The 27,435-nt window shown below is 37.7% G+C and overlaps 2 protein-coding genes across 4 annotated transcripts in view; one reads left to right on the top strand and one right to left on the bottom strand.

Moving 5' to 3' along the window:
• pip4k2aa (phosphatidylinositol-5-phosphate 4-kinase, type II, alpha a) overlaps positions 1-11,735 on the bottom strand; it is a 26,307-nt gene extending 14,572 nt beyond the window's left edge. Inside the window, exon 1 of the mRNA XM_058376650.1 lies at positions 11,594-11,735. Coding sequence (XP_058232633.1) covers positions 11,594-11,734 — 141 coding nt within the window. The 5' untranslated portion in view covers position 11,735. The remainder of the gene's footprint in view (positions 1-11,593) is intronic.
• armc3 (armadillo repeat containing 3) lies at positions 6,409-27,435 on the top strand. 3 transcript variants are annotated; one of them, XM_058376645.1, is made up of 20 exons: positions 6,409-6,769; positions 14,240-14,293; positions 15,528-15,653; positions 15,805-15,883; positions 16,071-16,188; positions 16,298-16,423; positions 16,542-16,610; positions 16,825-17,000; positions 17,706-17,900; positions 19,093-19,276; positions 19,540-19,692; positions 20,031-20,139; positions 20,944-21,193; positions 21,755-21,891; positions 22,361-22,529; positions 22,663-22,763; positions 24,238-24,336; positions 24,816-25,010; positions 25,120-25,282; positions 26,276-27,435. In XM_058376645.1, the coding sequence occupies exons 4-20, from the start codon at positions 15,836-15,838 to the stop codon at positions 26,480-26,482; spliced, it is 2,499 nt and encodes an 832-aa protein (XP_058232628.1). In that variant the 5' UTR covers positions 6,409-6,769; positions 14,240-14,293; positions 15,528-15,653; positions 15,805-15,835; the 3' UTR covers positions 26,483-27,435. The 3 variants fall into 3 exon arrangements, with proteins under 3 accessions (XP_058232628.1, XP_058232627.1, XP_058232629.1); XM_058376644.1 differs by lacking the exon at positions 6,409-6,769 and adding an exon at positions 11,777-11,889; XM_058376646.1 differs by lacking the exons at positions 6,409-6,769; positions 15,528-15,653 and adding an exon at positions 11,777-11,889.

Below are 27,435 nucleotides of genomic sequence, written 5' to 3'. Positions count from 1 at the left end.
AATACATTAATACCAGCTCCTGTTCTGTACCCATCTGCTACCCATCTATCCAAGTGGAAAGTGAGCCAGTTAGCAAGCTGATACCTTCACTATATGGCCAAAGGTTTGATGACCCATGAGCATCACATCCATATGTGGGTCACAATGCCACAAAGTTTAAAGCAGACACTTGTACAGCATTGTCTTTATACCCTGTTCCAGCATGACAACGTCCCAGTGCACAAAATGAGGAATGAAGACAGGGTTTGTTAATACTGACTGCACCCCAGGGCTCTGTGTTCAGTATCAGTACCTGACCTATGGTTATTATAGCAGCAAAGTGTGGAATAAAACTGGAATTCAAAAAGCACAAAGCCCTGACATGGGTGTGCTGGTCAGGTGTCTACAAACTTTTGCTCATATTTACAGTGACATTTAAAGAACACAATTACCAAGGCAATCACTTTCATTACATTGTTGAGACTGAGCTATACTTTTATTTAGGTAGCATAAATTGTGGTTTAGTAGTGTACCCCTTAGAAGTAGTGTAGAAATTACCGCTTGACCTTGGAGAGGTAAAACCTGTCCATTTTTGTCTCGTACACTAAAGAGTCAAGTGAGTAAAAACAAAACTAAATCAAACATAACAACACTTCTGGGCTCATTTGCTTCTAGAAATGGGCATTTCGTCATTTATCTAAAGTTTAACATGTATGACAATGGTACTAAAAAAAGAGCTAGATCCTCCAACAAGTGCAGTATTGTTAAAGCCTGTAGCCTGCTCATGACTATCAGAGCCATAATATTACTCTATCTGTCAGCTCGGGCTTTATCAGAGGACAATTTACAAATCAAGAACTGGAGTCCTGAAATCAATCTCTCTCTCTCTCTCTCTCTCTCTCTCTCTCTCTCACACACACACACACACACACACACACACACACACACGTGTCTGTGAAGTGACAGGCACAATGGCAGTGTGAGTGATGATTCCACATAGACAGAAGGCGATGTCTCCGTTTAAACAATGCACCATTTTACTATAAAAAAAATGTATTCCCTGTGGAACTACAACCAACGTTCCGCAATAAATCTTCCGCAATGAGACCACAGTGCTCCGGGCTATAAAACCGTGTATAACTCTGACAGAGAAACTCAGTACTGGTGCGAAAAATTCTATGACTCAGTGGATCTGTTACATTCTACTTAGTCGGCTTAGTGAAACAGTAAAGAACCTTCATTAAGAAAGGCATCACGTTGCAGATATTACTAAATCAGAAAAATGTATTATTATTATTATTATTTCTAATTATTTATTTCCTCTAATCTAAATACCTGAATCCTCAGCTCAGGGTTGACTTGATAAATACCTGAATCTGATGTTATTTGAAATGTTGCTGTTTAGAAAAAAAATAAACCTATCAGAAGTAATCTCACCATCTGTCCAGTAGACTTGGGGTGATTGCTGACAGCATCAGGAAGCTGGACTCAAGCTGGACTTTGGATTTTAAGATCCGTCAGAAATGGGGTGTCTGCAGCATTACGATGAAAAATCGCACAAGGTATTTCCTTTTCACACAGCCGACCTAATCGGCTTCCTTTTTTTTTTGTTTTGTGTGTGTACAGGACACGTTATGGATATCTTATGGGTCACCTGATATATCGGACTCTTCTTTTTTCTCCCCTCAAAGCCACAGGCAATACTATAGTGAATCAGCGATACTTAGGATGATGGCATATTATACAGCATTTCAAAAGCACACTGTTCAAAATTCAACAGTGTCCACTTTGGTGGCCTCCTCCAGAATGGAGAATACTTTAAAGGGTTTACAATAACAATGGACTCAGGACCCATGACTAATTCCTGTGTATGCCTGTGTAAGGCAATGCAGCTCTCATGTGTCACTGGAAAGTATTAATGCACAGTTTGGTCGCCCTACAAAGCTAGATTTAGGTGGGCAAGTCATAGAACAGGCCAATGTTTTCCAAGAAGTGTCTATTTGTAGGTCATAATGCTAAGCAGACACTAAGAATAAGACCTGTGTGAACTTAATGCATTGTAGGGCATCAACACCAATGTCAGAGTTCTATTTTCTGAAAATCTAATTAAACCTGGTTTTGCTCTTTACCACCTCCAGCATTTCCTTGACATGTTGTGAAGCTCTTAATGAGATTTTCTCCCTCACTTCAGCTGAGCTTGTGTTCAGCAGATTGTTTCATTATTACGTCTAGTTATAATACAATTTAGGTATCGTTATTGGACTGCAATTAAAGTGCAGGAAGTATTAAATCATAAAATGAAAGCACTGATCTCTGTTGGTTATGGTACAGATGGCTGGGATTGAAATGGGCACAGCAAAAAATGAATAAAAAGATGCGGGATGACAGCTTTGGCAAAGTGTGTAACTATCATTAGGTAGTCTGGTCTTTAATAGGCTTGGGTAAAGAGCACCCTACCAATTAGTCAAGAATCTATGACAAGACAACAGTTCAGATAATCAGATTTAAGTCATTAATATCACAGGAAGCAGTATGGGAGTGAGGAATATTAACTGCAGCTTGTACAACATGCAGGGTTGAGGCAAAGTAAGAATTTCCTTCAACACGTAAAATGCATTAAAATGAATTCCATCTATTGAGATTTATAATACTTACGATCAGGTACACATTAGGAATGAGTGGCTAAGAAAATCCCTAAATATAGTGAAGTCCATCTAAATTTGAGACAAACGCATCAAGTTAAACCACTGGTGAGAAAACAAACATGTAAGAGTTTCTGAAATTATTCGGTAAAGTGAAAGTGTGCCATCAGAGGAGTCGCTTATTCAAATTATCATATCAGTATTGATAGAGAATTTTACTATCAGGGGATCTCGAGTTAACTGGCCTGCAGCTATGTTCCACTTCATTTCAGCAACGTAGTGCAAACTCAGCATTTATCTCTCTACACATATCTCACACGCCAAGTTTCATACGACCACTTCCTGTATGTCTCCATGGCAGCAGAGTCAGGTCTTCCTGCTCTTGATCTCATCTGTACAGGAAGCCAAACACACAGGGTGCGCATATATATATATATATATATATATATATATATATATATATATATATATATATATATATATATATATATATATATATATAGGAGCAAGATATGGGCTAAAATGTAAAGTAGAGCTTTAAAAGTTTACTAAGGAAGGTCATTTATCCTTTAAATTTTTAACAGTATTCCTGTTTAAGCTGCACGGTGTTACAAAATCTTCACCCAGACGGATTTTATTAAAAGATCGCAGAGGCGATCCTGTTTGAATCTTCAGAAATAAATGTACACTTTAACTTCACTAATTACATTTTAACAATGGGCATTTATCAACATGTCTCTTGGAACTGATGCAACATATTGGACGAAATAAATCTGCTTAAAGAAGCACACAAAAAGTGAGGGATCAAAAGTGAACTTGGATCACAGTCACGATGAAATGCCCCGTTTGTGCCAAACCTGGATTGTCCGAACATTCTTCTTACAAATTCGGTGAGCTTGCTGGACAAATTTACTCAAGGTGCCAGATACAGGAAGATTGTGTCCAATCAGCTTTATTTTTTGGTGTGCAAGATGTCCTCACTCAGAAGACATGGCTTCAGAATAAAATGGCACACGTTTTTACTCATCTATGTCATCATGAATAAAATGCAGTGAATGTATATAATCAGTCTAGAAGGTCAAATTGAGGGAGAGTTCTTTCACCATCATATATAATCAGGCTTGAGGGAGAGTTCCTTCACCATGCCTGACAGAAAGGATATGGGTTTTGGGTGATAGGAAAGGCTGGCTCATCACCAAGCATGGGGCTTCTTGTCATGTCAAAATGGGGTTAGGTTTTCAAACCTTTGCTTAGAAACCTTCAAATTGTCTATGGAGTTTTGTTCCTTTTATAGATCCTATTTCTGTTTGGTTGCATCTTATTATCTTATTGTTTATTTATGCACCACATCTGCAGAAGCAGAGAGAGAGCGAGAGCGAGAGAGAGAGAGAGAAAGAGAGAGAGAGAGAGAGAGGTCTGTAGATCTCAATGTTATTTTAAGATTTGTAATGACCTGTTAATTAAGCACCATGTTGGCCTTCAGAAATTTTAGGCAGACAGCCATTAATTTAAACACCCTCTACTTGAGTATCAGTGGCTACGAGTGGATCTGGATGGAGTCTGGATGAAACAGCCTTTATTCTCTCCCACGCTCTCTTGCTCTCAACAATAAATATTTACATTGTAGTTCACTTAAGAAGACTAAATATGCATTTGATGTTCAACAAAAAACCCTCATAAAAAACTTGACCCAATAAATGATTTCTATTCACTTCGCCCCAGGCTATAATTACATAAATAACAGGCTGATGTTTGATGGCGTCTATTCATAAGTGGTATTTGCTTTGTCATTAATGAACTTTAAATCCCAAAATAAATGGCTGAATGACTGCTCCACACATATCAGATTGTTTTTATCATCAATACCTTCACCATTCAATGGATAATGAGTCAGCTTAATGTTCAAAGGGACCTAGCTAAACATAGCATGTGTTTGTGTAACCTAATGGACTTTTCCTTTTCTGGGAGGAGGCCAACAAGTAAAGCCCAAAGGTCATGTATAAGACTATTCTTTGTCTGCCATCGTCCATCAAAAAAAAGCAAGAGGTAAGCCATTTTTACTGTAAATTCAGATGTTGGATGTTATGCGATACTTGCACTGAAATAATTTAACAGCTTTTGTTTAGTCTTTTGCCTAAATGTAGTCTTGCCACAGGCTTTTGTGTTGTATATGTAGAATAACTTCAATATAGCTTGCAGAGTGAAAAATAAATCACATGTACAGCATCATTTATGACAGAACGGAGTTGTGCATTATGAATGATAATCCAACAGTGTGATTATGTAATCAGTAACAGCCAATAACGTGGCAGGAGCACAATTCATAAACTCATGTACATACAAATCATCCTTCAGTTAAATGTTCACCTCAAAATAAATAAATAAATCAAATCATGCATTTATACAAAAAAAAAAAAAATGGTGTGTTCATTGATACATATATTTTTTTCTATTCTACTGGTTGATGTGAACATTAGCTGAAGTTAATGACCGGTATCTATTGTACTGCTCTTCTGCCACATGATTGGCTGCATTAAGGAACAGATGTATAGGTGTCTCTAGATTTTGCAAGCAACAAATTGAATTACAGTTTTTTTTCAGTTTTATGCAATAAGATAACTTTCTAAATGATCAGCTTCAGTAAATTCCCTGCACTGGTCTGAAATGGCTTGTCTGAGATCAGCAGTCTAAACCAGCCTGACTTTCTGTTCCTGCTTGTGTCTGGTTTCCTTAAAGTTACAACCACTGTTTCATTATTTTAGCATAAATGAATAAGCTGAGCAGCCAGAAGTCTAGCAAACATCATCGTTACTAAAATAAAAAGCAGTAAAATTATGCCTTGTGTTTTCTTAGCGATACCAAACTGGATATAATCAATATCTTATTCCTTTTTAAAGCAACATCAAAGTAATACTAACATGTAAACATATGAGGGCAATAAGCTAATTCGATGGTCGGAAACACAACAGAAGAAAAAGAATCTGTCGCACGTGTATAGTAATCATAAATCATGGTGCAAATATCATAACATGCCATTTCTGCAGAAGTAATATTTTGGCCCACTCCCTTCCAAAAGTATTGGAACAACAAGGACAAGGCTTTTTGTTATACACTGCATGTTTTTGGTAAGCTAAACATCTACTGATCAGTGATCCATATAATAAGTTGTGTCATCAGCGTTTGAGTTTGATATCAGAAACTTCAGATAGATATTAGATGAAGAGTTTCTTGGCAGCCGCAGTTTGGAAGCATTCACCTGCCTAGTGCACAATGACACAAATAGCAGGCTACAAGAAGTTAATATCCTACTCTTCAGCTCCACCAATAAGCAAACCAATAATTAAACAACCTCTTATTATGGAACCAAATTTACTACTTAATTGAGGGATCTGTTTACTGGCAGTCTATTTTGTCATGGCTAATATATATATATATATATATATATACACACACACACACACATTTCATTATTTTTTTTTTTTTTTTATATGTTAATTTTTTTTATTTTTTATTTTTTTTTTTAAAGAGAAGTTAAACACTTTTGGAAGTTCCATACTTACACTATACTTCTGTAGTACACATTGAAATGTCGGCCAAAACATCTGACTGATTTGCAATACAGGCTAATCCAAACTTGACTATTTTGCACAAAGCTGGCTATTTCTAGAAGCTACTTATGCAATCCAGACACACGGGGCATCCCTCATGCCGGAAGAGACTGTCTGGGAATCATGGGAACGAAGAAGAAAAACAGATTACGGGGGAGCAACAACAACATCTCTTCCTTTTGTATTTAGGCTGGTCTTCCTATACCTTCAAAAAAAAATGTTTTTTAGTTTCAAAGATGCATTTTAACTACAAAATTCAGAAAGCTTCATTTTAAATGATAACAACAATAACAAAGATCTGTATATAAGTTAGCATTTACTAACAGTGGATTAAAGAAATATATATCACTAACTTCTATTTAATTATAACTAAGATAAACAAAAATCACTCAGACTAGGGTCTCCCCAGCAATGTAAAAAAAACAAAAAAAAACAAACAAACAAACTTGTGAACTGTGCTGGACAACTGTGAGGAAATCATAGAGCAAAGTTTTCAGTGTGTGTACAGAAGTGCAGTGCTTGGGGAATCGGCAATATCAGGTAAGACTGTCCCTATGCTAACCTTCTCTAATCAATTAAAAGTTATATAATAATGAGCCTATGGAATTTTTTTTTCTCCACAAATCAAGATCTAGAAGATTTAGCGTTCTTTGTCTATATGAAAATAGTATACACCGATCAGGCATAACATTATGAGCAGTGACAGGTGAAGTGAATAACACTGATGATCTCCTCATCATGGCACCTGTTAGTGGGTGGGATATATTAGGCAGCAAGTGAACATTTTGTCCTCAAAGTTGATGTGTTAGAAGCAGGAAAAATGGGCAAGCTTAAGGATTTGAGCGAGTTTGACAAGGGCCTAATTGTGATGGCTAGACGACTGGATCAGAGCATTTCCAAAACTGCAGCTCTTGTGCGGTGTTCCCTCTGCAGTGGTCAGTATCTATCAAAAGTGGTCCAAGGACGGAACAGTGGTGAACCGGTGACAGGGTCATGGGCGGCCAAAGCTCACTGATACACGTGGGGAGCGAAGGCTGGCCCATGTGAGCCGATCTAACAGACGAGCTACTGTTGATGAAATTGCTGAAGAAGTTAATGCTGGTTCTGATAGAAAGGTGTCAGAATACACAGTGCATGATGGGTCAGGGCTGTTTTGGCAGCAAAAGGGGGACCAACACAATATTAGGCAAGTGGTCATAATGTTATGCCTGATCTATGTATATGTTAACAGATATTTTGCATTATGGATATGACACAAATATGACTTAATTAAGACTAACTCTATTTTATTTATTCCCTCATCCCCTGCACTAGACCTTCAAAATTCTCAGCGCTTTTCCTCATCACTCACCAGTCAACTGCAATTTCACATCAAATTCATTCTGACCCAATAATTACTGGGGCTGATGTCTGCAGTTACTTCACAGAATAGTTTCTATGCTTTTGTCTACATCTATCTATTTATACACAGCAAACTATAAGGTCTTAAGCTTTCTCAGCAAACCTTGTAGTAACAGCAATAGCTAGGAATAGATGTGAAGCGAAACTCTGCAGCCACAAGATGTTCAAAATGACCAAAATGTTAACACAGGAGTGTCATAATGCATAATCATAATCAAAATTCAGCAGGCTTGATCCTCTTCGTGTATTTATTTACATTTCCCCATTTGTCTGACGTTTTTACCCATAGCAACTAAGTGCACACAACTGCATGTATAATTCATCAGGGTTAAAGAAGGTAAGCGATGAAAGAGCACTACAGGATCACTAAAATGCTTTCACCACAGTGTCATCGAGGGTGCAAGAAAACAGCTACAGCATCCATGCCGAGAAAGCGTGGAAAAATGTGTGTTAAACGATGCCGTCTTCAAGAGATAAATAAAGCTTTGTGCTTTACTCCATAAGGCATTTAACTCTCCAAATTCTTAAACTCCCACTTTGCAAGACATCCAGTAACATCAATGCTAAACTATAGTGCAGCTCAGTTCTGTCCAAAAAAGACAGAAATGCTGTATAAAAATGAAGGGTTTTATTTTAATCCATAAACAAGCACTCTAACAATTCAGTGCCCTCTTATTAACAAAATCAGATGCGGAGAGGAGGAATAAGCATCTGGCAGTTGAATAAATTGTAAATGCTAATAAGTATGAACAATGGTATATATTCACAGAGTTGCCTAATTATTAAGTACTTTATTTTGCTTGAAGGACCCTTTAGGATGCTTGAAGAACCCATTCATATCAAAAGGATTCAAAAATATTTATAGCAGAAAACCTTTTAAAAAGCACATACACAAATACGTACGGTATATAGTGCACTTTAAAAATATTAAACTTAAACAATGGCTATACATTGAGCCATCTAACACAAATCACCAGTGCTAAATGACTCACAGGAAACCCCTACTCATCACCACTTTGGTAAGAAATAAAGCCATCAGTCTGCATTTATCACGATGCACCAAAATGCCCTTCCAGGAAACCGAATGCTTACTCACTTATGCTTGGAACTACAATGCAAAAGAGGACATGAATGCTCAGTGAACTTGTCAGAACTCATATGGACTTGTGCACTCATATTTTCAGTGTGATTAAAGATTTTAAGTATTACATATAACTTGAATTTAGTAGGTGATTAAACACAAACATTCATAAAGTTTGTGAACCCATCTCTAACAAGGGTGGTGAATATTCTGGTGTTGATTGTACCTCAAAATAAATACCTCATCCCCTTTAAGAACCTATTAAATACTGTTACAATAGTGCAAGTAGTATTCACATAGTAAAATCCACTCTGATGGACACACTATACTAGATATTGTGGTAAAATGAGATCAACAGCTTTAAAGTATTTAAAGTGACATATACTATAACAATATAGCTAACTTTGAGACCAATAAATGGAAAAAAAAAAAAAAAAAAAAAAGCTACACTACATTGTCAAAAGTTCTGGGACACCCCTCCAAATCACTGAATTTAAGTGTTGTTTTTCAGGGGTTGGCTTGGCCCCTTAGTTCCAGTGGAAGGAACTCTTAAAGCTTCGGCATACCAAGACATCTTGGACAATTTCAGGGGGAACAGTTTGGGGATGGCCCCTTCCTGTTCCAACATGACTGCGCACCAGTGCACAAAGCAAGATCCATAAAGACATGGATGAGTGAGTTTGGTGTGGAGGAACTTGACTGGCCTGCACAGAGTCCTGACCTCAACCTGACAGAACACATTTGGGATGAATTAGAACAGAGACTGTGAGCCAGGCCTTCTTGTCCAACATCAGTGTCTGACCTCACAAATGCACTTCTAGAGCAATGGTCAAAAATTCCCATGAACACACCGCTGAACCTTGTGGAAACCTTCCCAGAAGAGTTGAAGCTGTTATAGCTGCAAAGGGCAGGTCAACTTCATATTACAGTCATGTGCATGTAAAGGGAGACATCCCAGTTTTGGCCTGGTCTCCACTCTCATATTCATCCCAAAGGTGTTCTATCAGGTTGTGCAGGTCAGTCAAGTTCCTCCACACCAAACTCGCTCATCCATGTCTTTATGGACCTTGATTTGTGCACTGGTGCGCAGTCATGTTGGAACAGGAAGCGCTCATCCCCAAACTGTTCCCACAAAGAGCATGAAATTGTCCAAAATGTCTTGGTGTGCTGAAGCATTAAGAGTTCCTTTCACTGGAACTAAGGGGCCAAGCCCGGAATTCAATGATTTGAAGGGGTGTCCCAAAACTTTTGCCAATATAGTCTATGTCTGAATCCAACGTGCCTTGCTACTCCATATATATAGTGCACTACGCTTTACGTGACACAATATAAGGGCTTTTATGGCTAGCGTTTACAGTACTCTACATTTGAAGTCAAGGCAACTTTAATATTATCTATCTGTAGTGTTGACTGCTGAATAATGATTTACAAATGAGAATTATAAGCGCTCTTTTGAAAGCCCTGTGATGCGTTATAAACTTGTTATAGACATGTTATTTTCCTTTTATTGCATTTACAAATCTGGAAATGATGATTTGTTACATTTACAAACAAATAACTATCAATTTCTTAGTCCCTGTGGAATACTGTTTGTGGGATCAATCATAAAACAGCTTAGATATACATAACAAAACCTATTTACAAACTCAGCACTATTATTTTTCATCATTAATTCAGCTGCCCCTATGCCAAGGAAATAGACATCAACTTTCACACAGGTGATCTTAAACACACACACACAGTAATGAAAGCAGATCGACAAAAAATCAAACATCAGTGGCACTGATGAAGTTTCTTTTACGATAAACAGATGTGAAACAGCGTACGCTGCATGAGACTATGCTAATCAGCTCTATTTTATTAAATAATGCTTACAAACCACATTTATCATGATGCACCAAAATGGCTCAACAGGAAACCAAACGCTTACTTACTCATGGTCTCTTTGCTAAAAATACTGATTAGTTTGTAACTAATCTGTGGATGAAAATAGAACAGCAGATCAAAACTGCACCTAGAACGTGTTGCTGGGGCGCAAAAAAAAAAAATAAATACTTGCACCGTCTAAAGAAACTAATGTTGGACAGCCGAAGACCACGGCACCGGCATTTACAAAATATAGATTAAAATGCATTCGTCTATTATTATTTACCCTTTCATTATTGTAACCTGATCAAAGTTCATTACTTCATGGGGTTCTCATCCCTCTAGTGCCTCCCTAAACGTGAAACCTCCTCGCTCAGGTTCCCTAAATCATACTATAACCTCCGTTTTCCGCTAAGGAGACACGGACTGCATTGAGAAACCTCTTTAGCCTGTTTAATCTGCTCCTGTTGTAAGCATGTTACATCACAACCTCTGCTCACACAAGTCAAGACACAGAAAAACATGGCATTGCTGACCAGGAGTAAACAAAAACAAAGTCACACTTTCTTGATATTCCTTTCCTTTGTGCTCAGCTTTGCCTCAGCATAGAGTAAAAAAAATGTGATAAGAGATTGTTCCTTGTAAAACACTGTTCCTTTTTTTTTCCTCAGAAAGATGAACAATTAGGGGATTATTTGTAATTTGATGTGGGAAGACACTCCAATACCATCTTCTGTGTGTGTGATTAATACGATAACAGCGTGAAACCGCGATATTTTAGACAAGGTTATCATACCGTGGAAATTTCAAACCGTTACACCTCTAATGCATCATTCAGCATACACAACAAATACCGTATCCCTGTTGCATGGAACGACGCAACAGCATCAACTGTCCAAAACAGGAAGCATCACAACCACAACACCTTCTACTTAGCAACTTTATTATACATCCACAACTCATTAATCCATTACAGGAAAATACCTGATGATTAAGCACACATCTCTGGTACTTACCGAGTGGTTGACTCCCCACATGAGCACACTAAGCAGAGGGTCGCTGGCTCGAAACAGCTTGACTTTCTGAGCCACGAAATGTTTTTTCTTCGTTTTCGTTTTACTTGCCAGCGATGCAGCGATGCTACTGGCTGTAGCCATGTCACTTTGTGCAGCAAGAAATTAAACCTCACACCCAGTCCTTTTTTTTCACCAACGCCTCAGAGTTTCTAACTGTCTCTCAGTTAATTGGCACTTGGCATAGCTGTCCAACCCAGCTCACCACCTCGGATAATCTCAGCTCTTCACACCTAATTGTAAGCTGCAGAGACTGTAATTCATCGATATAATATACTGGATTCCGCTTTTATGGTCAACTCTGCTTGGTAGCTATAACGAACAAGTCGCGAGCTATATTTCCAATAAGCGTGCTCCAGCTGTGGGCCAATAACTACTTACTAGCGAGACAGTTTAGCTAGCTGCCTGGCTAGCTACTAAGCTTCTACATTAAATTAAACTTAACCAAGCAAATTTCACGCAAGACGAGTTAAACCCAGGATATCGCTAGAAGGACGTGCAGCCACGCAAAAATGAAGCGTGCACTTTTTCATTTAAAACGCTGTTAGGTAGCCACGGTGGTGCAACTCGGTCGAGACGGCGCTATCCTCTTAGCACGTAGCTTAGCATAACCGAGGAAGAGTCAGCGCTGACAAGCTAACTGGGTGCCAAGCTGGCTAGCAAGTAGCCGACAGCTGAAATTATTCTCAACGCGTTCTCGTTGGCGATTGTCTATCCAGTCCAAACGGCAGGTTAAAAATAATTTCCTAAAAATCGCGTCCTAAAATTTATCTGACGTTATGCAGCTAAAAAAAATCTGTTCGTGTAACTGAACAGTTAGCTAACGTTTCCGGCACAGCTCTGCTCTGCCCACTGACAGGCCGAATCCCAAACCGCGCTGTGCTCACTGTATATGTGCACTACTAACGGTATTATATAGTGACATCTACAGCCGATCTAGTGCATATTATATCCAATACAGCACAATTTGGGTTTTAGCCACAGCTTGTGGTGGGAGGAGGCCGAAAGAGGTTCCCCAAGATTGACACACTTTCTACGATACGTTGCGGCAAAAGGCGTTTCAGACATGAAATTGGGGCCTCTGAAAAATTACTGAATGATGTTCTGGTATCTTTATGGTTAAGTATTCATTCATGGTTTTTTTTTTTTTTATAAAGATGTTGGCTTATGATCTCCAGATTGTCCCGACCCGACTTTCAGTTCCAATATGATACATCTCTATCAATTCACCATCCTGTAAGGAGGATAACATTACAATTATACACAAAACGGATTAGGGATCCCTTGGATAATTTTCTTTTGTGACCATAAAACCTAATTTTCCTGCACGATGTAGAAATATATTTATAAAACGCTGCCATCTGTCAGCAGACTATAGTTAAGAATAAGACACGATGGCGCGTGCAGTTACAGGAAAATAATCAACAGTTATATTCCATCAGCAGGACGTCAAGAAAAGCTTTATTCCTCGTATACAACAGCAATATGCCGACAATTACAACTGTGTTTTTTTTTTATTAAAGAAACGTACATTTTACCCATTTAACTAAAACAACATACACTATATTGCCAAAAGTTTTGGGACACCTCTCCAAATCATTGAATTCAGGTGTTGTTTTTCAGGGGTTGGGCTTGGCCCCTTTGTTCCAGTGAAAGGAACTGTTAATGCTTCAGCATACCAAGACATTTTGGACAATTTCAAGCTCTTAAATTTGTGGGAACCGTTTTGGGATGGCCTCTTCCTGTTCCAACATGACTGCACAACAGTGCACAAAAAGCATGGTCCATAAAGACATGGATGAGCGAGTTTGGTGTGAAGGAACTTGACTGGCCTGCACCTCAACCAGACAGAACACCTTTGGGATGAATTAAAGCGGAGAATCTGAGCCAATCCAAAACTGGGATGTCTGCCTTTACATACACATGAATTTAATATGGAGTTGGCCTACACTTTGAAGCTACTCTTCTGAAGGCTTTCCACAAGGTTTAGGAGTGTGTTTATGAGAATTACTGACCATTCCACTAGAAGCACATTTGTAAGGTCAGGCAGTGATGTTGGATGAGAAGACCTGGCTTGCAGTCTCATCCCAAAGGTGATCAGTTTGAGGTCAGGACTCTGTGTAGACCAGTCAAGTTCTGCCACACCCAACTCGCTCTTCCATGCCTTTATGGACCTTGATTTGTGCACTGAGGGGTTTGGCCCCTTAGTTTCCTTTCACTGGAACTAAGGGGCCAAGCCCAACCCCTGAAAAACAACACCTGATAGATATGATATATGGGCATCACTGTACAAGAACAAGGTTCATTCAACGTATTTTGACAATTAACAAGGTACAAAGAATCATCAGTTATTAGGTGTACAGCATCAGAACAACAGAATAAAAGCAAAACTATTTCAAGCTGCAGAATAACATTAGCAGACATTTGTAATAACAGCCACAAACAATGATGATCTTGTGTTTGTATTGTATGCATGGGTATATGTATAAATTCTGCTTCGCTCATTCTGAGAAGCTTCTGTTATCACTTATGTTATGGCAGCTATAAGTTGTTCCCACAACAGACTCTCTTTTTTTCTCTCTCTTGAAGTTAACAAGAAGCAGATTGTTATGTAACAGAGAAGCTGCAAATCCCTCTGCCCTGGTAGGTGTTCTTAATACACAGACACCAATCTACTCTGCAGCACTGCAAGTGTATTAGTGAGACATTCCAAGCAATTCTGAGGATATGAGCGAGGTTATATGCAGTTATAAAGGCAAAACACATCATATAGGTTATTAGAGGGTATTTATAACATACCCCCATGTTATAAGTATTTTTGTTTATTATATATTATAGTAATACATTATTTAATAATAATAATAATATATCTTAATGGATAAAATTAATCTATAGTTAGATTATCTGATAAAGTCCTTTGATGGAGACAAAAAGAGAGAAAAATCTCCCTGAGCCACACTCAACTTTTCACTAATATGCTCAGCCTGTATCCATGTTTTGTAACTTGCTTTGGATAAAAAGTGTCTGTTAAACAAACATAAACCTCAGAGAAGGAAAACTACTTCATAAGCTAAATTTTTGGCTGACCTTTGTGTGTTCTAACTTCCTGTGTTGAACAAAAGTCATATATTGTGGTTTAAAGAGCTCTTAAGTTACTGTGTTTGTTCTGTGAAAAAAGGCAGTTAAATGAATGTGATATAAAACAATGGAAAACCTGAAAACAAAACATGCCTATATGTGAGGTCTAGGCACAGCTGAGGAAAAAGCCCATTGAAGTGGCAGGAACAGCTGCAATCTGGGATTTCACTCAGTAATGCAATAAGGTCAAAACCAAGTTAACAATGGTGGACAGGTGGAGAAACTTGGGCTTGCAGGGATTGAATTTTTATTGAGCGGTGTAGATTTTTGATAGAAGCCCCAAATAGTTCTTAATGTAAATATAATAGAAATAAAATGGCATACACGCAGCAGGACTATGCTGCTTATATGCATCTGTAAACACTAGTCTAGTCTGGATAGTTTTTTATCAATATGTAACTTGTAGTCTATCTACCTAACTTCCCCAACTTCCCCTACATTACCTAGTGTAACAAACAACGTACTTTAATTACACAGATTAATACATCAGTAAGTAAACAGTATTTGTAACACTTGTTTTAATTGGTTGTTTAAATAATAAACCAAATAAACCGGATAATCAACACTCACATTAAATCAAGCCCACAATAATCAGTAAAGGTGCAACATCAACACATTCCAAATAAAATAATATCTAATAGTAGTTAATAATGTTGTATAATGTTGTATAATGTTAATAATGTTATTATGTTATTAGTTAATAATAATAATAAAGATGATAATACTATATCATATATAGTCTTATAGCAGAAAGGCACCACAGTGCCATCTACAGCCTGATGCGCGCGCCGTTTCCTAGCGACCATGCAATAAATACAAGCAAACAGACCTAAAGGACAACTGTTAGCTAACTTACTTCCTGCAGGTAATGAACATATTTTGATATTTTGAATTTGGTCTTCTAAGACTGTATTTATTTGGTAACAGAGTTGTCATTGGTCATTCAATGCAGTTAATTCCAGGTGGTTCAAGAAATATTCCAACTGGTTAAAACACTGTGTATTATCTTGAACCAGGTGCATTAAAACCCAGTGCCTTTAGGACAGAATGGGGAAAAAAATAAAGAAAGAAGCTGAACCACAACCCAAACATGCAGTGAGCTATATTTTACTGTCTATCTATCTATCTATCTATCTATCTATCTATCTATCTATCTATCTATCTATCTATCTATCTATCTATCTATCTATCTATCTATCTATCTATCTATCAAATTATTATTGTTGTCTGGAATAATTGTAATAGTTGATGTTTTAACCATATTTATTTGTAATCAATTCAGTTTGAACCTCTGCCTATTGAGAGCAAGAATGCTGCGACAGTGATTCTCATGCTACAGTCTCCTGAGGAAGAAGTGCTTGTCAAAGCCCTTGAAGCCATTTATAGGTTTGCAGAGAAAGGTCTGCAAGTGTCATACATTTACAATATCTTTCCCTGAAATTGTTCTGTTCTGTGTTGGCCTTTATGTGTGTGTGTGTTTGTTTGTGGGGTTGCTGGTGTTTGCTCTAGGTGATGAGAACAAGAGCTCTCTGATGGCTTTGGGGGCAGTGGAACCCCTCACATGCCTTATAACACATGACAGTAAAATTGTTTGCAGAAACGCTTTCACGGCTCTGGGAGTCATGGTTTCGGACAGTAAGTCAGTTCAGAAATGGCTCTGAGTGTGTGTATATTAACTAATAACCTGAACACCAACAAAAAAGATAATATAATGTAACGATGGCCGTTGTTTGATTTTTATGCATTTAAACAGATGATGTCAAAAGATTGGTCAAGAGACAAAATATTATTCCATCTATCATCACCAAACTGGCACCAGAAGGTACTGTTATATTCTGTTGTGTATGTTGTCTATCTGTCTGTCTCTATGTCTATCTATCTGTATTTATTCCTATCTGTCTATCTATCTATCTATCTATCTATCTATCTATCTATCTATCTATCTATCTATCTATCTATCTATCTATCTATCTATCTATCTATCTTTCTGTCTGTCTGTCTGTCTGTCTAAAATCTGTCTTATTTATCAACTCCAGAAGACGTTGTTATCCATGAATTTGCCACTCTGCTTTTGGCACATCTGTCTGTGGACATGACATGTAAGGTTCAGATTTTCCATAATGATGGACTGGAACCTCTGCTTCATCTACTGTCCAGCCCTGATCCAGATGTAAAGAAAAATTCTGTTGAATGCATCTACAATCTTGTTCAGGTACAGCAGAGAGATTAGTATCATTTCGGTGCAATTTTTAAAATAATTATGATGTTCCAGTCGCTGTAATACATGGACAGGTAAACTGGTTTAAATCTAACCCTAACCCTGACCCATTTGCGAGATCTAACTGAATCCAGCTCTATCTGCGATATGGCCCATTTATGGTGAAATAATTTACATTAATTTATGTGAGATGTTTATTCTCTATAATATGCATATTATACTCTTACATCATTATGTAGTTAGACCATTGTGGAATTCTCTATTCTGTCATTAGTTATTACATTTGTTTAATTGCACGGCAAGGCCAGTATTTCTAGCTGTAATACTAAATTAATGCACTTGTTCTAATATGTGATTGAGAGAAAGAGAGAGAGAAACTATTTATTATATAGGCAATTTTATTCACATGTTGACTTTAAAAATAGTAAGCAAAGGCAGGAAATCAGTTTGCTTGCCACGTCTGCCAAAATGTACAACAGGTGGCAGAACTTTTCAAGATATTTCTCCTTTCTCTATCATATATGAGGGTTTTTGCACAACCATTCATAGACCAACATCCTTTTGATGAAAATTCTCAGTAAGGAGTTAAATTCATTTATGTTAAATAAATAAAATATAATGTTAATTTAAAAAATCCATATCTATATGTATAATTAATGTTTATAATGTGTAACAATTAATAGTTTTCTGCATCCTTAGGAATTTTCTAGTCGGGTTGCAGTGCATAAATTGAACGGACTCCCACCGCTACTGGAGCTGCTAAGCTCTGAATTCCCCATCATTCAGCAGTTTGCTCTGCGCACTCTGGAGAGCACCAGCAAAGACAGAGACAGTCGCACAGCATTCAGAGAACAGCATGGATTTGCTCGACTCCTGGAGTTTCTCACAAACAAAGTGAGCTCGTGAACCATAAATCATGATGTACTTAAAAATAATCACAGCTTGTGTTGCTGTATTTAAAATAGGAGTGCCTATTTGCAGCTACTGTGTCTTGAATGTGTTGCATCATTTGTAATACGTGCAACATCAGGTGACACAGGTCCTGATGTGATTTTGGATAGAATGCAGTGCTTTAGTGAAAAGCAGATATATTTAACCATAGCTATGATCTGTTAATGCAAAGGTAGCAAAGGTGTTGTTTTTCAGGGGTTGGGCTTGGCTGATTAGTTCTAGTGAAAGGAACTCTTAATACTTCAGCATACCAAGACATTTTGGACAGTTTCATGCTCCCAACTTTGTGTTAGCAGTTTGGGGATGGCCCCTTCCTGTTCCACCGGTGCACCAAGCAAGGTCCATAAAGACATGGATGAGAGAGTTCGGTGTGGATTGGTCTGCACAACCCGTTAGGACACTTTTAGGATGAATTAGAGTGGAGACTGTGAGCCAGGCCTTCTCGTCCAACACCAGTGCCTGACCTCACAAATGCGCTTCTAGAATCAATGGTCAAAAAATTCAGATAAACCCACTCCTAAACCTTGTGGAAAACCTTCCCAGAAGAGTTGAAGCTGTTATAGCTGCAAAGGGCAGACCAATTCCATATTACATTCATTTTGCATGGAAAGGCAGATGTCCCAAAACTTTTGGCAATATAGCATATTATGTGCACATACTGTACACATATATACACTGTACACTGTACACATATATACACTGTACATATATGTTTAGGAAGTAAACTTATTTTCCTAGTTTTTTTTTCCTGTTCCATTCAAGTTAACTGAAATTTCTATGGGATACATGTAATTAAATTAAATTAAATTTATTTTATTTTATTTTTATTATTTATAAACTGGAAGTTTCCTTCACCAAATAACTGAACCCTCTCACACAGCTGTGCAATATGGCATTTAATATTCTCATTGAAAAACTGAAGCTGTAGACAGATTCTGTGATATATTGAAAACTATAATATTGACCTGTACAGTAATAGAGTATTTTTGACATATCATTCTACCACAAATGTCAATAGTGTAATTGCTTTTCTTATATATTACCACAAAAATGGCTATGACCTGTAAGAAAGACTGGGTTGGGTTTTTTTTTCTTATTTTGCTGATGTTATAAATCACCTTGTCAATCCTGGCAGGAGTTTAGTGACCTCCACGTGGAAGCTCTGAAAGTCATCTCAAACTGCATGGAGGATACTGAGTCCATGCAGCTGATTCAGGAGAATGGAGGCCTGGAGAAGTTGCTGCAATTTCTCACTACACCCACTGCTCATGATATCCAGGCTACTGCGGTTAAAGCTATCAGCAGAGCAGCACAGAGTAGTATGCAAGCACAAACACTAACACTTGTATTACTATATCAAACCAGCTGCACTTTATACAGTACTTGAGGGCTAATCCAAGATGAGTTGTAAAGTCAATGAAGAGAACCCTCAGATGAGTTGGGAAATGTGTTCAGAAATACTTCTGCCACATCACCCAACACCTTTGCAGACACTTCTGATTTCTCTGTAAATTGCTGGTGAACATTTACCTTCCTGTTGCCTTATCAGTGTTGCATCAAAATGCTGTGCTGCATCATCTAGGTGAAAATCGAAAGATCCTACATGAGCAAAACATTGAAAGGGCCATCACTGAATTGCTTGCAGAGGAGAATGACAGCATACGTACTGCTGCGTGCCAGGCAGTGTCAGCCATGAGCAAGAACCAGAGCAGCAGTGACACTTTCAGACAGTTTGGTATTATTCACAATAATTCACATTATCATTCACATAATTCATTTAGATTTTCTTTTATTTATTTATAGTTTCACTAATTCCCCAAATGTAGTGGATAAGCTAAGATATATTCTATATGTATCTATATATATTCTATAAGATATATTCTATAGACGTTTTCGTCAAAAATAAGTACTGATTTGCAAGAAATATTGAGCTATGACTTAAAACGCTGTCTAATTGTTTTGGGAGGCAATTCCTTTTAGTAGTAGTGTAGCTATCAGTGGCAGTCTGTTCTCATATTTGTAACCAGCAGTTGTGTTGACTGCCATGAAGCAAACCTTGAGTGTGTGTTTCAGATGGGATCAGACTTCTTGTGCAGCTGCTGAACAGTGAGGGTAATGAGGTAAAAGAGGTTGCAGCAGAAGCCTTATCAAGCCTTACCTACGGAAACCGGCTGAATGCATAGTGAGTGAATGTTCAGAAACACTACATGTTGTCGGTAAGAGCTCTCTACTGCAAATTCATAAACATCTGCAGCTGGAATGTATGAGTTTGCACTCATGTTGAATTATCAAGTGGAAAAGACCTGTCATTGAATGGGGCCTTCTGCTTGGATTGTCAGGCAAAACACACAGTTAGTTTTACATTACGAAAGTAATGTTGTGAAGTAATGACTCATGTCACAGAGGCGTCAAATACACACACTTCCTGTGAGAAGTAAAAAAAAAAAAAACAGTCCTCTTGACACATTTTCGGTTGTGATTGATGCTTGCTAGGATGTGCACTGCATGACGATCTTTCTGACAACTACAGTCAGGTCAAGAGGCTTTCATTTTCATTGGGACCATATAGAACTGATGCAGTACACGGGGAAATGAAACAACGTTCCTCCAGACCTACATAAGACATGACACAGAACTAAGGGCTAAAGAGTAAAAAATCTACCTATTGACCTATTGTTTCAATTTATGAGAAACTCCACAATCCCTTAGACTGTAAAATAAATTTCAGTGCAGATTTATTTTTATCCTACTATTAACATATAAAGCTTTTATTTAAATGTGTACAGTAACATATTAGGGTTTTTTTTTTTTTTTGGACCCATAAAGTTTTTTTCTCTCTAAACTTTCCAGTGACTAACAGACATTAGACAAACCCACAGTTCCATGTGGGTTTTCTTCCTGGACCCACTAAAGGGTTTTAGGAAGATTAGACTGCAGTGTTTTAATACTGAGGTATAATAATGCTGCATTTCTTGTCTGCTCTCAGTGCTGTTTATGAAGCAGAAGGAGACAAGCTTCTTGTCCAGCTCCTACAGAATGGCTCTCCTCCAGCAGTAGTACATGCAACAGCTGTTCTGAACAGCATGGCTTCACAGGAAGCGCTCCGCTGTAGCATAATCTCCCACGGAGCCATGCAGGCACTACTGAAACCCCTCCACTCCACTGATAAACCCACACTCACCAACGCCACTCAGGCTGTAGCTGCACTCGCTTGTGATGCAGAGGGAAGGACTGAGGTATGCCTCTATTGACACATTATCACTATACAGAACATTTTAGTAGCCTAATGGCTGACATGCAGTTTCTAACAGTTGAATATACTGTTAGTTACTGAAATTATTGATGAAGTTTTTTGCTTTGTCTGAATGAATTACAAGAGAGACACGAGAAATGCATATTTTTAATATAAATCTTTTTCTTGCATGATCTTTTGTAACACACACTCTGTTCAGGTCCAAATGACAAATTAGATTTTTTAACAAAATGATTGAAAAAGACAAGCATGATAAGCAATCAAATCCTTTATTATCTCTCTAATGGAAATCTGGGACAAGACCATGCAGAAAATTCACAGAACAACAAACGTAGTATACAAATATGAACAAGCATCCATTCATATAAAATAATGATACACATTAGATAACATGTATACCTAAAAAAGGTTTTTTTCTTTTTTAATTACTCATTCACCCTTCCACCTTTGCGCACATTCCTGTCACCAGGATTAGACCTGATATCACATGAGAGTTGTATGTACTGCAGGATTTTTTTTATAATTTATTTTTATTTTGTTATAGTTAAAAAATGTTGGAGGTCTGCCCCAACTGGTTAACCTGCTAACATCAAAGGATGATGATATTCGCAGAAATGCATGCTGGGCAGTGTCGGTGTGTGCTAATGATGAGCCAACAGCCACAGAAATGTGCAGATTAGGGTGAGATCATATTCAATATTCATTAATCACATTAATATAAAAAATATATATAAGCAGGTGGCAGGGGTTTTCTATTTGTATGAAAGCAGCTGTTAGGCCACAATTAACCACAAAAACACAATGCACAATGCAGTGTATAACTAATGTTGCTGACACAACTCAAATTACATTTTTCAACAAGTAAATGCAGTGACATTCTCAGGCATAGACAATATTGGCAACTGCACAGGGAAGCAACTTGCCAGGAAAGAGGAGGGTTTGGCAGGCTGTGTTTTATTTGTAATGTTTTTGAAAAGCCAGCAGAGGGCAGTAAAGCTCAACTATTCATAAAAAATCTAGCTCAGCACTCTTTATCTTGCCTTAAAATTATTATTGCAAATTATGTCAGCTTTTACTTTACCCTTTACTACAATATGTCTTATTTCTTCCCTTTTTTTATCCTTTAACTGCCCGTGGCTTGATACTGCAGGGCTTTGGAAATCCTCCAGGAGATCAACTGCTCCATGAGCCGCAAGAATAAGTTCAGTGAGCTAGCCCTGCAAAGGCTCTTGGATAGTAACCTCTCGGTAAAATACAGCCTTACAGGACGTCTCTTCCCCACTGATATCACTACTGACGGATTCTATGATCCAGGACAGGTAAATAAAGAATCAACCAGATTCAATGAATCTTCCCTGAGTAATCAAGTCAGATATTTACAGTAAAGATCTCAGGTGTTAACTTTGCAGCAGTAATCAGCATCATGCCTGTCTGTTCTATTTCCCCACATAGACCAAAGATGGTCAGAGGGTTCCTGATCTTGAAGATATAGCAAAGCAGGTTATCAACCAGCATCGAGCCACCATAGCAGTTAATGGAAACCCCCCAGCTGAGTATGTCAAGACCAGAAGTTATGCCTTGGCAATATATTTTTCCATATACAGTGGGTTACTTGCATTGCTAGTACATATAGTAGTTTACAAATGCAAGATGTCTGAAAGCATTAATTATAGCTATAAGTAATTTAATGCTGCCATAATTTTCGTCCAATGACAGTAAAGTTGTAGATGACATTTTAGGCTAATAAATCTTGGTTGTCTGACCAAAGCAGTTTCACTACTGTAAAGCATAAATATACCATAGTCATAGTTTCTGACAGATGTAAGGCTACTATTTAATAGATAGATAGATTTTGAAAATTTTGAAGCGCACAGTAGTCTACAATGTCTAGCATTACAGTTTCCCTTAACTGGAACAAAGAGGCCCAAACCTTCTCCAGCTTGACAATGCCTCTGTGCACAAAGCGAGCTCAATGAAAAGCCAGGGTTGAAATGGAAGACCTTGTGTAGCATGCACAGAGCCCTGATTTCAAGCCTACTGAACATCTGTGAGATGAACTAGAATGTGTCCCAGGCCTCTTTGCTGACATCAGTGCCTGACCTCAATAATGCTGAATTAGCAAATCCCCACAGATTCCCTGAAGAGAGGTTACTATAAATGCAATCTGGAGTGGGACGTCGAAAAGATGGTCCAGTGTCCACAAAGCTTTGGCCATAAAATGTATCACGGTCTTATCAACAGCATAATAAAACTTGATATGAAGCAAACAATCACACATAGATAAGCAGCTGCATTCACAATTTAAAGTTTTTTTTCAGCCATTTTAAGTCTATAAAGACATTTCAGGTCGGCTTCATGCTGTGTTTTCTCTAAATACCAAACATGTTAATCTGAACTTCAGGTTTGGTCTTCTGTCATTTTGGGTAATTTCTACTTTATTTGGGCAACACATGCTCACACTATCTATTTTTAGTTTTTCCTTTAAAGGCATTTGGGGGAAGAAAAGGAGCCTTAGAGCATCCCTGCTGCTAATGTGTTACAGATGTTTCAGTGAAATATCGACTCCAACAAAAAGCAATACTTCAAAAAGAATCCAGAAAATGCCATAAAACTCTTTAAAACAAAGAATCTTGTGTGTGTGTGTGTGCCAAAAATGAAATCTTATATTGTATTTTTTTTGTATCTTTGAAAGCCCTGCTAGCACAATTATAACCTCAAAGTTGTGTTTCATGATAACAGACACCATAAAGTATGGATCTATGCTCTTTTTTTTTGCTTAGTTAATTTGTTTAATAATTTATGTGTAGTATTGTGTTTGCAATACATGTAGAAGTAGATTTAAACATCTGTTGATGATCTAATTAAAAACCATGTTTTAGGTTTATTACCCAAATAAGCAGGACATTTACACCACTGTTCAGGTGCCATGGTGGCCGTGTGCTTTTTTGTAATACAATTATTACAAGTAACAATCACATAGAATTACGTTTATAACTTTATAGGCTCGGTTTTTGTGCTTTTTCTCAGGATAATTGCTGATCCACACGAGAAGGTGAAGCAGGAGAGTCCTACAGAAGCTCACATCTCGTCTGTAATGAGCAGCAAAGGGAGTGTCAGAACAACTAGGTGTGTAACTGCAAGTGTTTGTCTCTTTGTTTAAGCTCGCACGTTAGCATACTTGAGGTTTTGCTCCTCCTCAGCTTCTCAGTGTATTTACACACACCCTGTTGTATATTTTGAATAGCGAGAAAGTAAAGTACACTGTGTACTATGAGCTGTGTACCTAACTAACTACACCGTATTAAATGCTTGCACAAAAAAGTAGTTCACATCATTTGAGCACTGTCCACAGGAACATGGTCCAGAGAAATAGCTGTGAATTTTAATAACCCATAACCTTAATACCATTTTGCTCCTGATTGGTGTCAGTAATGTACTTCCAGTCTCACAAGAAAATAACGGCTCCATCACTGCTGCTACATACTGCACACAGTAACTAACACGCACAAAATCTGCCATTTACAATCTGGAGCTTCCTAGTGGCTCTTTGTTTCATTCAGTTATCAAATGCGAACATACTACTCACATTCTTTCTTTTTTATCAGTAAATCAAAAGCCAAAGGGTGGCAGGAGGATGAGAATGAGAAAAACGAGGATGAGCGTAAACCCCAGCAGGAAGCTGTAGTAGAGAAGCCATGGACACTGCCATATGATGCCCAGTTGAACAATCTGATCAAAGAGTCCTTCAAATCTGTTCTGCCCTTAAATGATGAGGTGGAAATGTACAGTACCCTGGCTAAGTAAGTTTAAAGATTCCTAGGAATTGAAGAATAGAAAGTTTTCACATGGTTGGAATTTAATTCATATGCAGTTAATATTCATAAGACGTGTGGTAAATGTTCCTCTTAGGTTGGTGTGTGATGCAATGGGTGGGCCGGTAGATATCGAGAAACAGCATGATTTTCTTTGGGAGCTTCACCTGAGTGAGCTGAAGGTTGAGATGCAGTCAAACATCATTCCCATTGGCAAGATCAAAATGGGAACCTACTACCACAGAGCCTTACTCTTTAAGGTATTGATCCAGTCCTCTGTCCCTTAACAATCTATTCATTATGTCTTTAAATTTTATAACAATGCAACTATATAAAACATTTACATATACAGCAGGTAAAATAAGTATTGGACATTTTTTTCAGTAAATATAATTTTAACAGTTTTAATCGATGGTTTGATTTCTTTGCATGTCTGGATTGCAGGGGTTGTTACCCACATCTGGTGAAACTTTCATGTCAGTAGCACCTTTAAAAATATATTTACTGAAAAAATGGTGATGTGTTCAATACTTATTTTACTTATTTATGATCACCAGAAATTATTTTTTTAGCTTTGCCCACTTTCATCATAGTAATAGCACTAACCGTGTAAGAATTTCACTACTGCATTTAATTATAAATTTTTTGAAAATAGAAAATTATGACCTGTCTGCTATAGGGATTGATTAGGTGAGGTTCTTCCCAGATCACACCAATGTAGGTTTCAATTTTTATAAAGTCGAGCAATCCAAAAGGGCAATGCAAACTCAAAACTGAAAACAGGCACTAAACAGCAAACAGAACCCACTAGACTCTCAAACTCAAACTTACATAGAACTGAGTCAAGGCCAGACGAGTGACAGATACTAAGGTGTAAAAAAAAAAAAAAAAAAACACTGGTTGAAAGCAGGAGTGACCTCATGACGAATGTTTGAGTGTCCAGGATCAGTGTGATTTTTAACAAGATTAGTTATCAATGTAGATGTGAATGGAGATAGGAGTCATGTGACTGGCATTGGGGTTTGTCTATGGTGCTGAGGATTTTAGGAAATGAAGTTCATGGGTTTAAATGAGGTTTGCAGTGACAAGACAATTAGTAATGAGAGCAATTACCAAAGAGTTCATTTGCTTAGCTTAACATTCAGATGCAGAATCTGACAGAGCAAAGTAAATTTACAATGGCAAAGAAAAGCTTGTTAATTATAGCCAATAGTATCACTACTTATAGTTCATTAAAACACTCTGGACTACAGGTTTTAGCAGACAGAATTGGCTTGAGCTGCAGTCTGGTCAGAGGACACTACAATCGTGCCTGGAATGAAGTTCTGCTCCCTTCCACCACCACAAGAGCTACTGGATTTTACCCTCATCTTCAGACTTACATCATAGATCTCATGCACAAACCTGGAACCCTGATGAAGTGTGGCACACCTGCTGCTGTACAGTACCAGACAATCTGATAAAAACACATTAGTTCAAAGTTTACAACTTTTACGATAGCCATCTCTGCTCTATGCTACATTCATCTAATCCTGTTCAATCAACAATTCATTCTCCAACTGACCTATGCTATATTTTAATAATTCACTGATATTTCATTCTGATGCTGAAATAATTGAATTAAATATATCAGTATCTGATCTCACTAATGCTTTTCGGTCTGAATGAGTGAAATCCACAAAGCCATGCTCCACAATCTAGTGGAAAGCTTCCCAGAAGCGTGGAGCAAGGGGAGGTGCCTGGAATTAGATATTTAAAACATATCAGTGTTATGTCCGTAAACTTTTGGCCATATAGTGTATGCCTCCTGAAGGACATCCCACATCTTTACAAGCTGGGTATATCTCTTAAGAGTTTCCGATTCATCCCAAAGTAGTTCAGTTGTTTTTACCAGGCCAGCCTCATGGAGCTTTTTGATCTCGAGACATGGCTTTAACTTCAACAAAATGTTCCAATCGATCTGGGATATTCTGATCTTGTATTACAGTTTTCACTTGCAAGAACTTGGTGGTTTAGAGTATTTGGCTAAGTCTATCTGTGTTGCTTGAACAAAAGTTACAGAGCCGTAATCATCTCAGTTACTAACATTAGCAAGCTACTGTGATTAACTTGTGATGCTTGGTAGCACAGTTGGTGACAAAACGCTTACAGGTTAACCCAAAAGTTGGCAAGCCAAATAATTCAAAAAAGAAAGTATTTGTAATGTGTGCAGTAATTATTAAACAACAACAAGAAAATATGTTGTCTAACGGTGTGTATTTATCATAATTTCATAATGTGTGACACTGTCAATAGATCAGTTTAAACATGTCAATTCACATGAATGGGAAGTTTCAGGTGATTTAGGTTATCTAGTTTTACAATCAGGCATCAATAAAACTAAACATGAATAAAGATAAAATCAAAGTCACAT

The sequence above is a fragment of the Hemibagrus wyckioides genome, linkage group LG23, assembly GCF_019097595.1.
Source record: "Hemibagrus wyckioides isolate EC202008001 linkage group LG23, SWU_Hwy_1.0, whole genome shotgun sequence".
Taxonomy (NCBI): Eukaryota; Metazoa; Chordata; class Actinopteri; order Siluriformes; family Bagridae; genus Hemibagrus; species Hemibagrus wyckioides.
This window is presented reverse-complemented; position numbering and strand designations above follow the sequence as displayed.

Excerpts from the sequence above, each read along its gene's own strand:
- armc3 (XM_058376645.1), top strand. The coding sequence starts at position 15,836 with ATGGGGAAAAAAATAAAGAAAGAAGCTGAACCACAACCCAAACATGCA. Across the intron at positions 20,140-20,943 it reads GGAAACCGGCTGAATGCATA|TGCTGTTTATGAAGCAGAAG; the intron begins GTGAGTGAATGT and ends GTCTGCTCTCAG. Across the intron at positions 24,337-24,815 it reads GGGAGTGTCAGAACAACTAG|TAAATCAAAAGCCAAAGGGT; the intron begins GTGTGTAACTGC and ends CTTTTTTATCAG.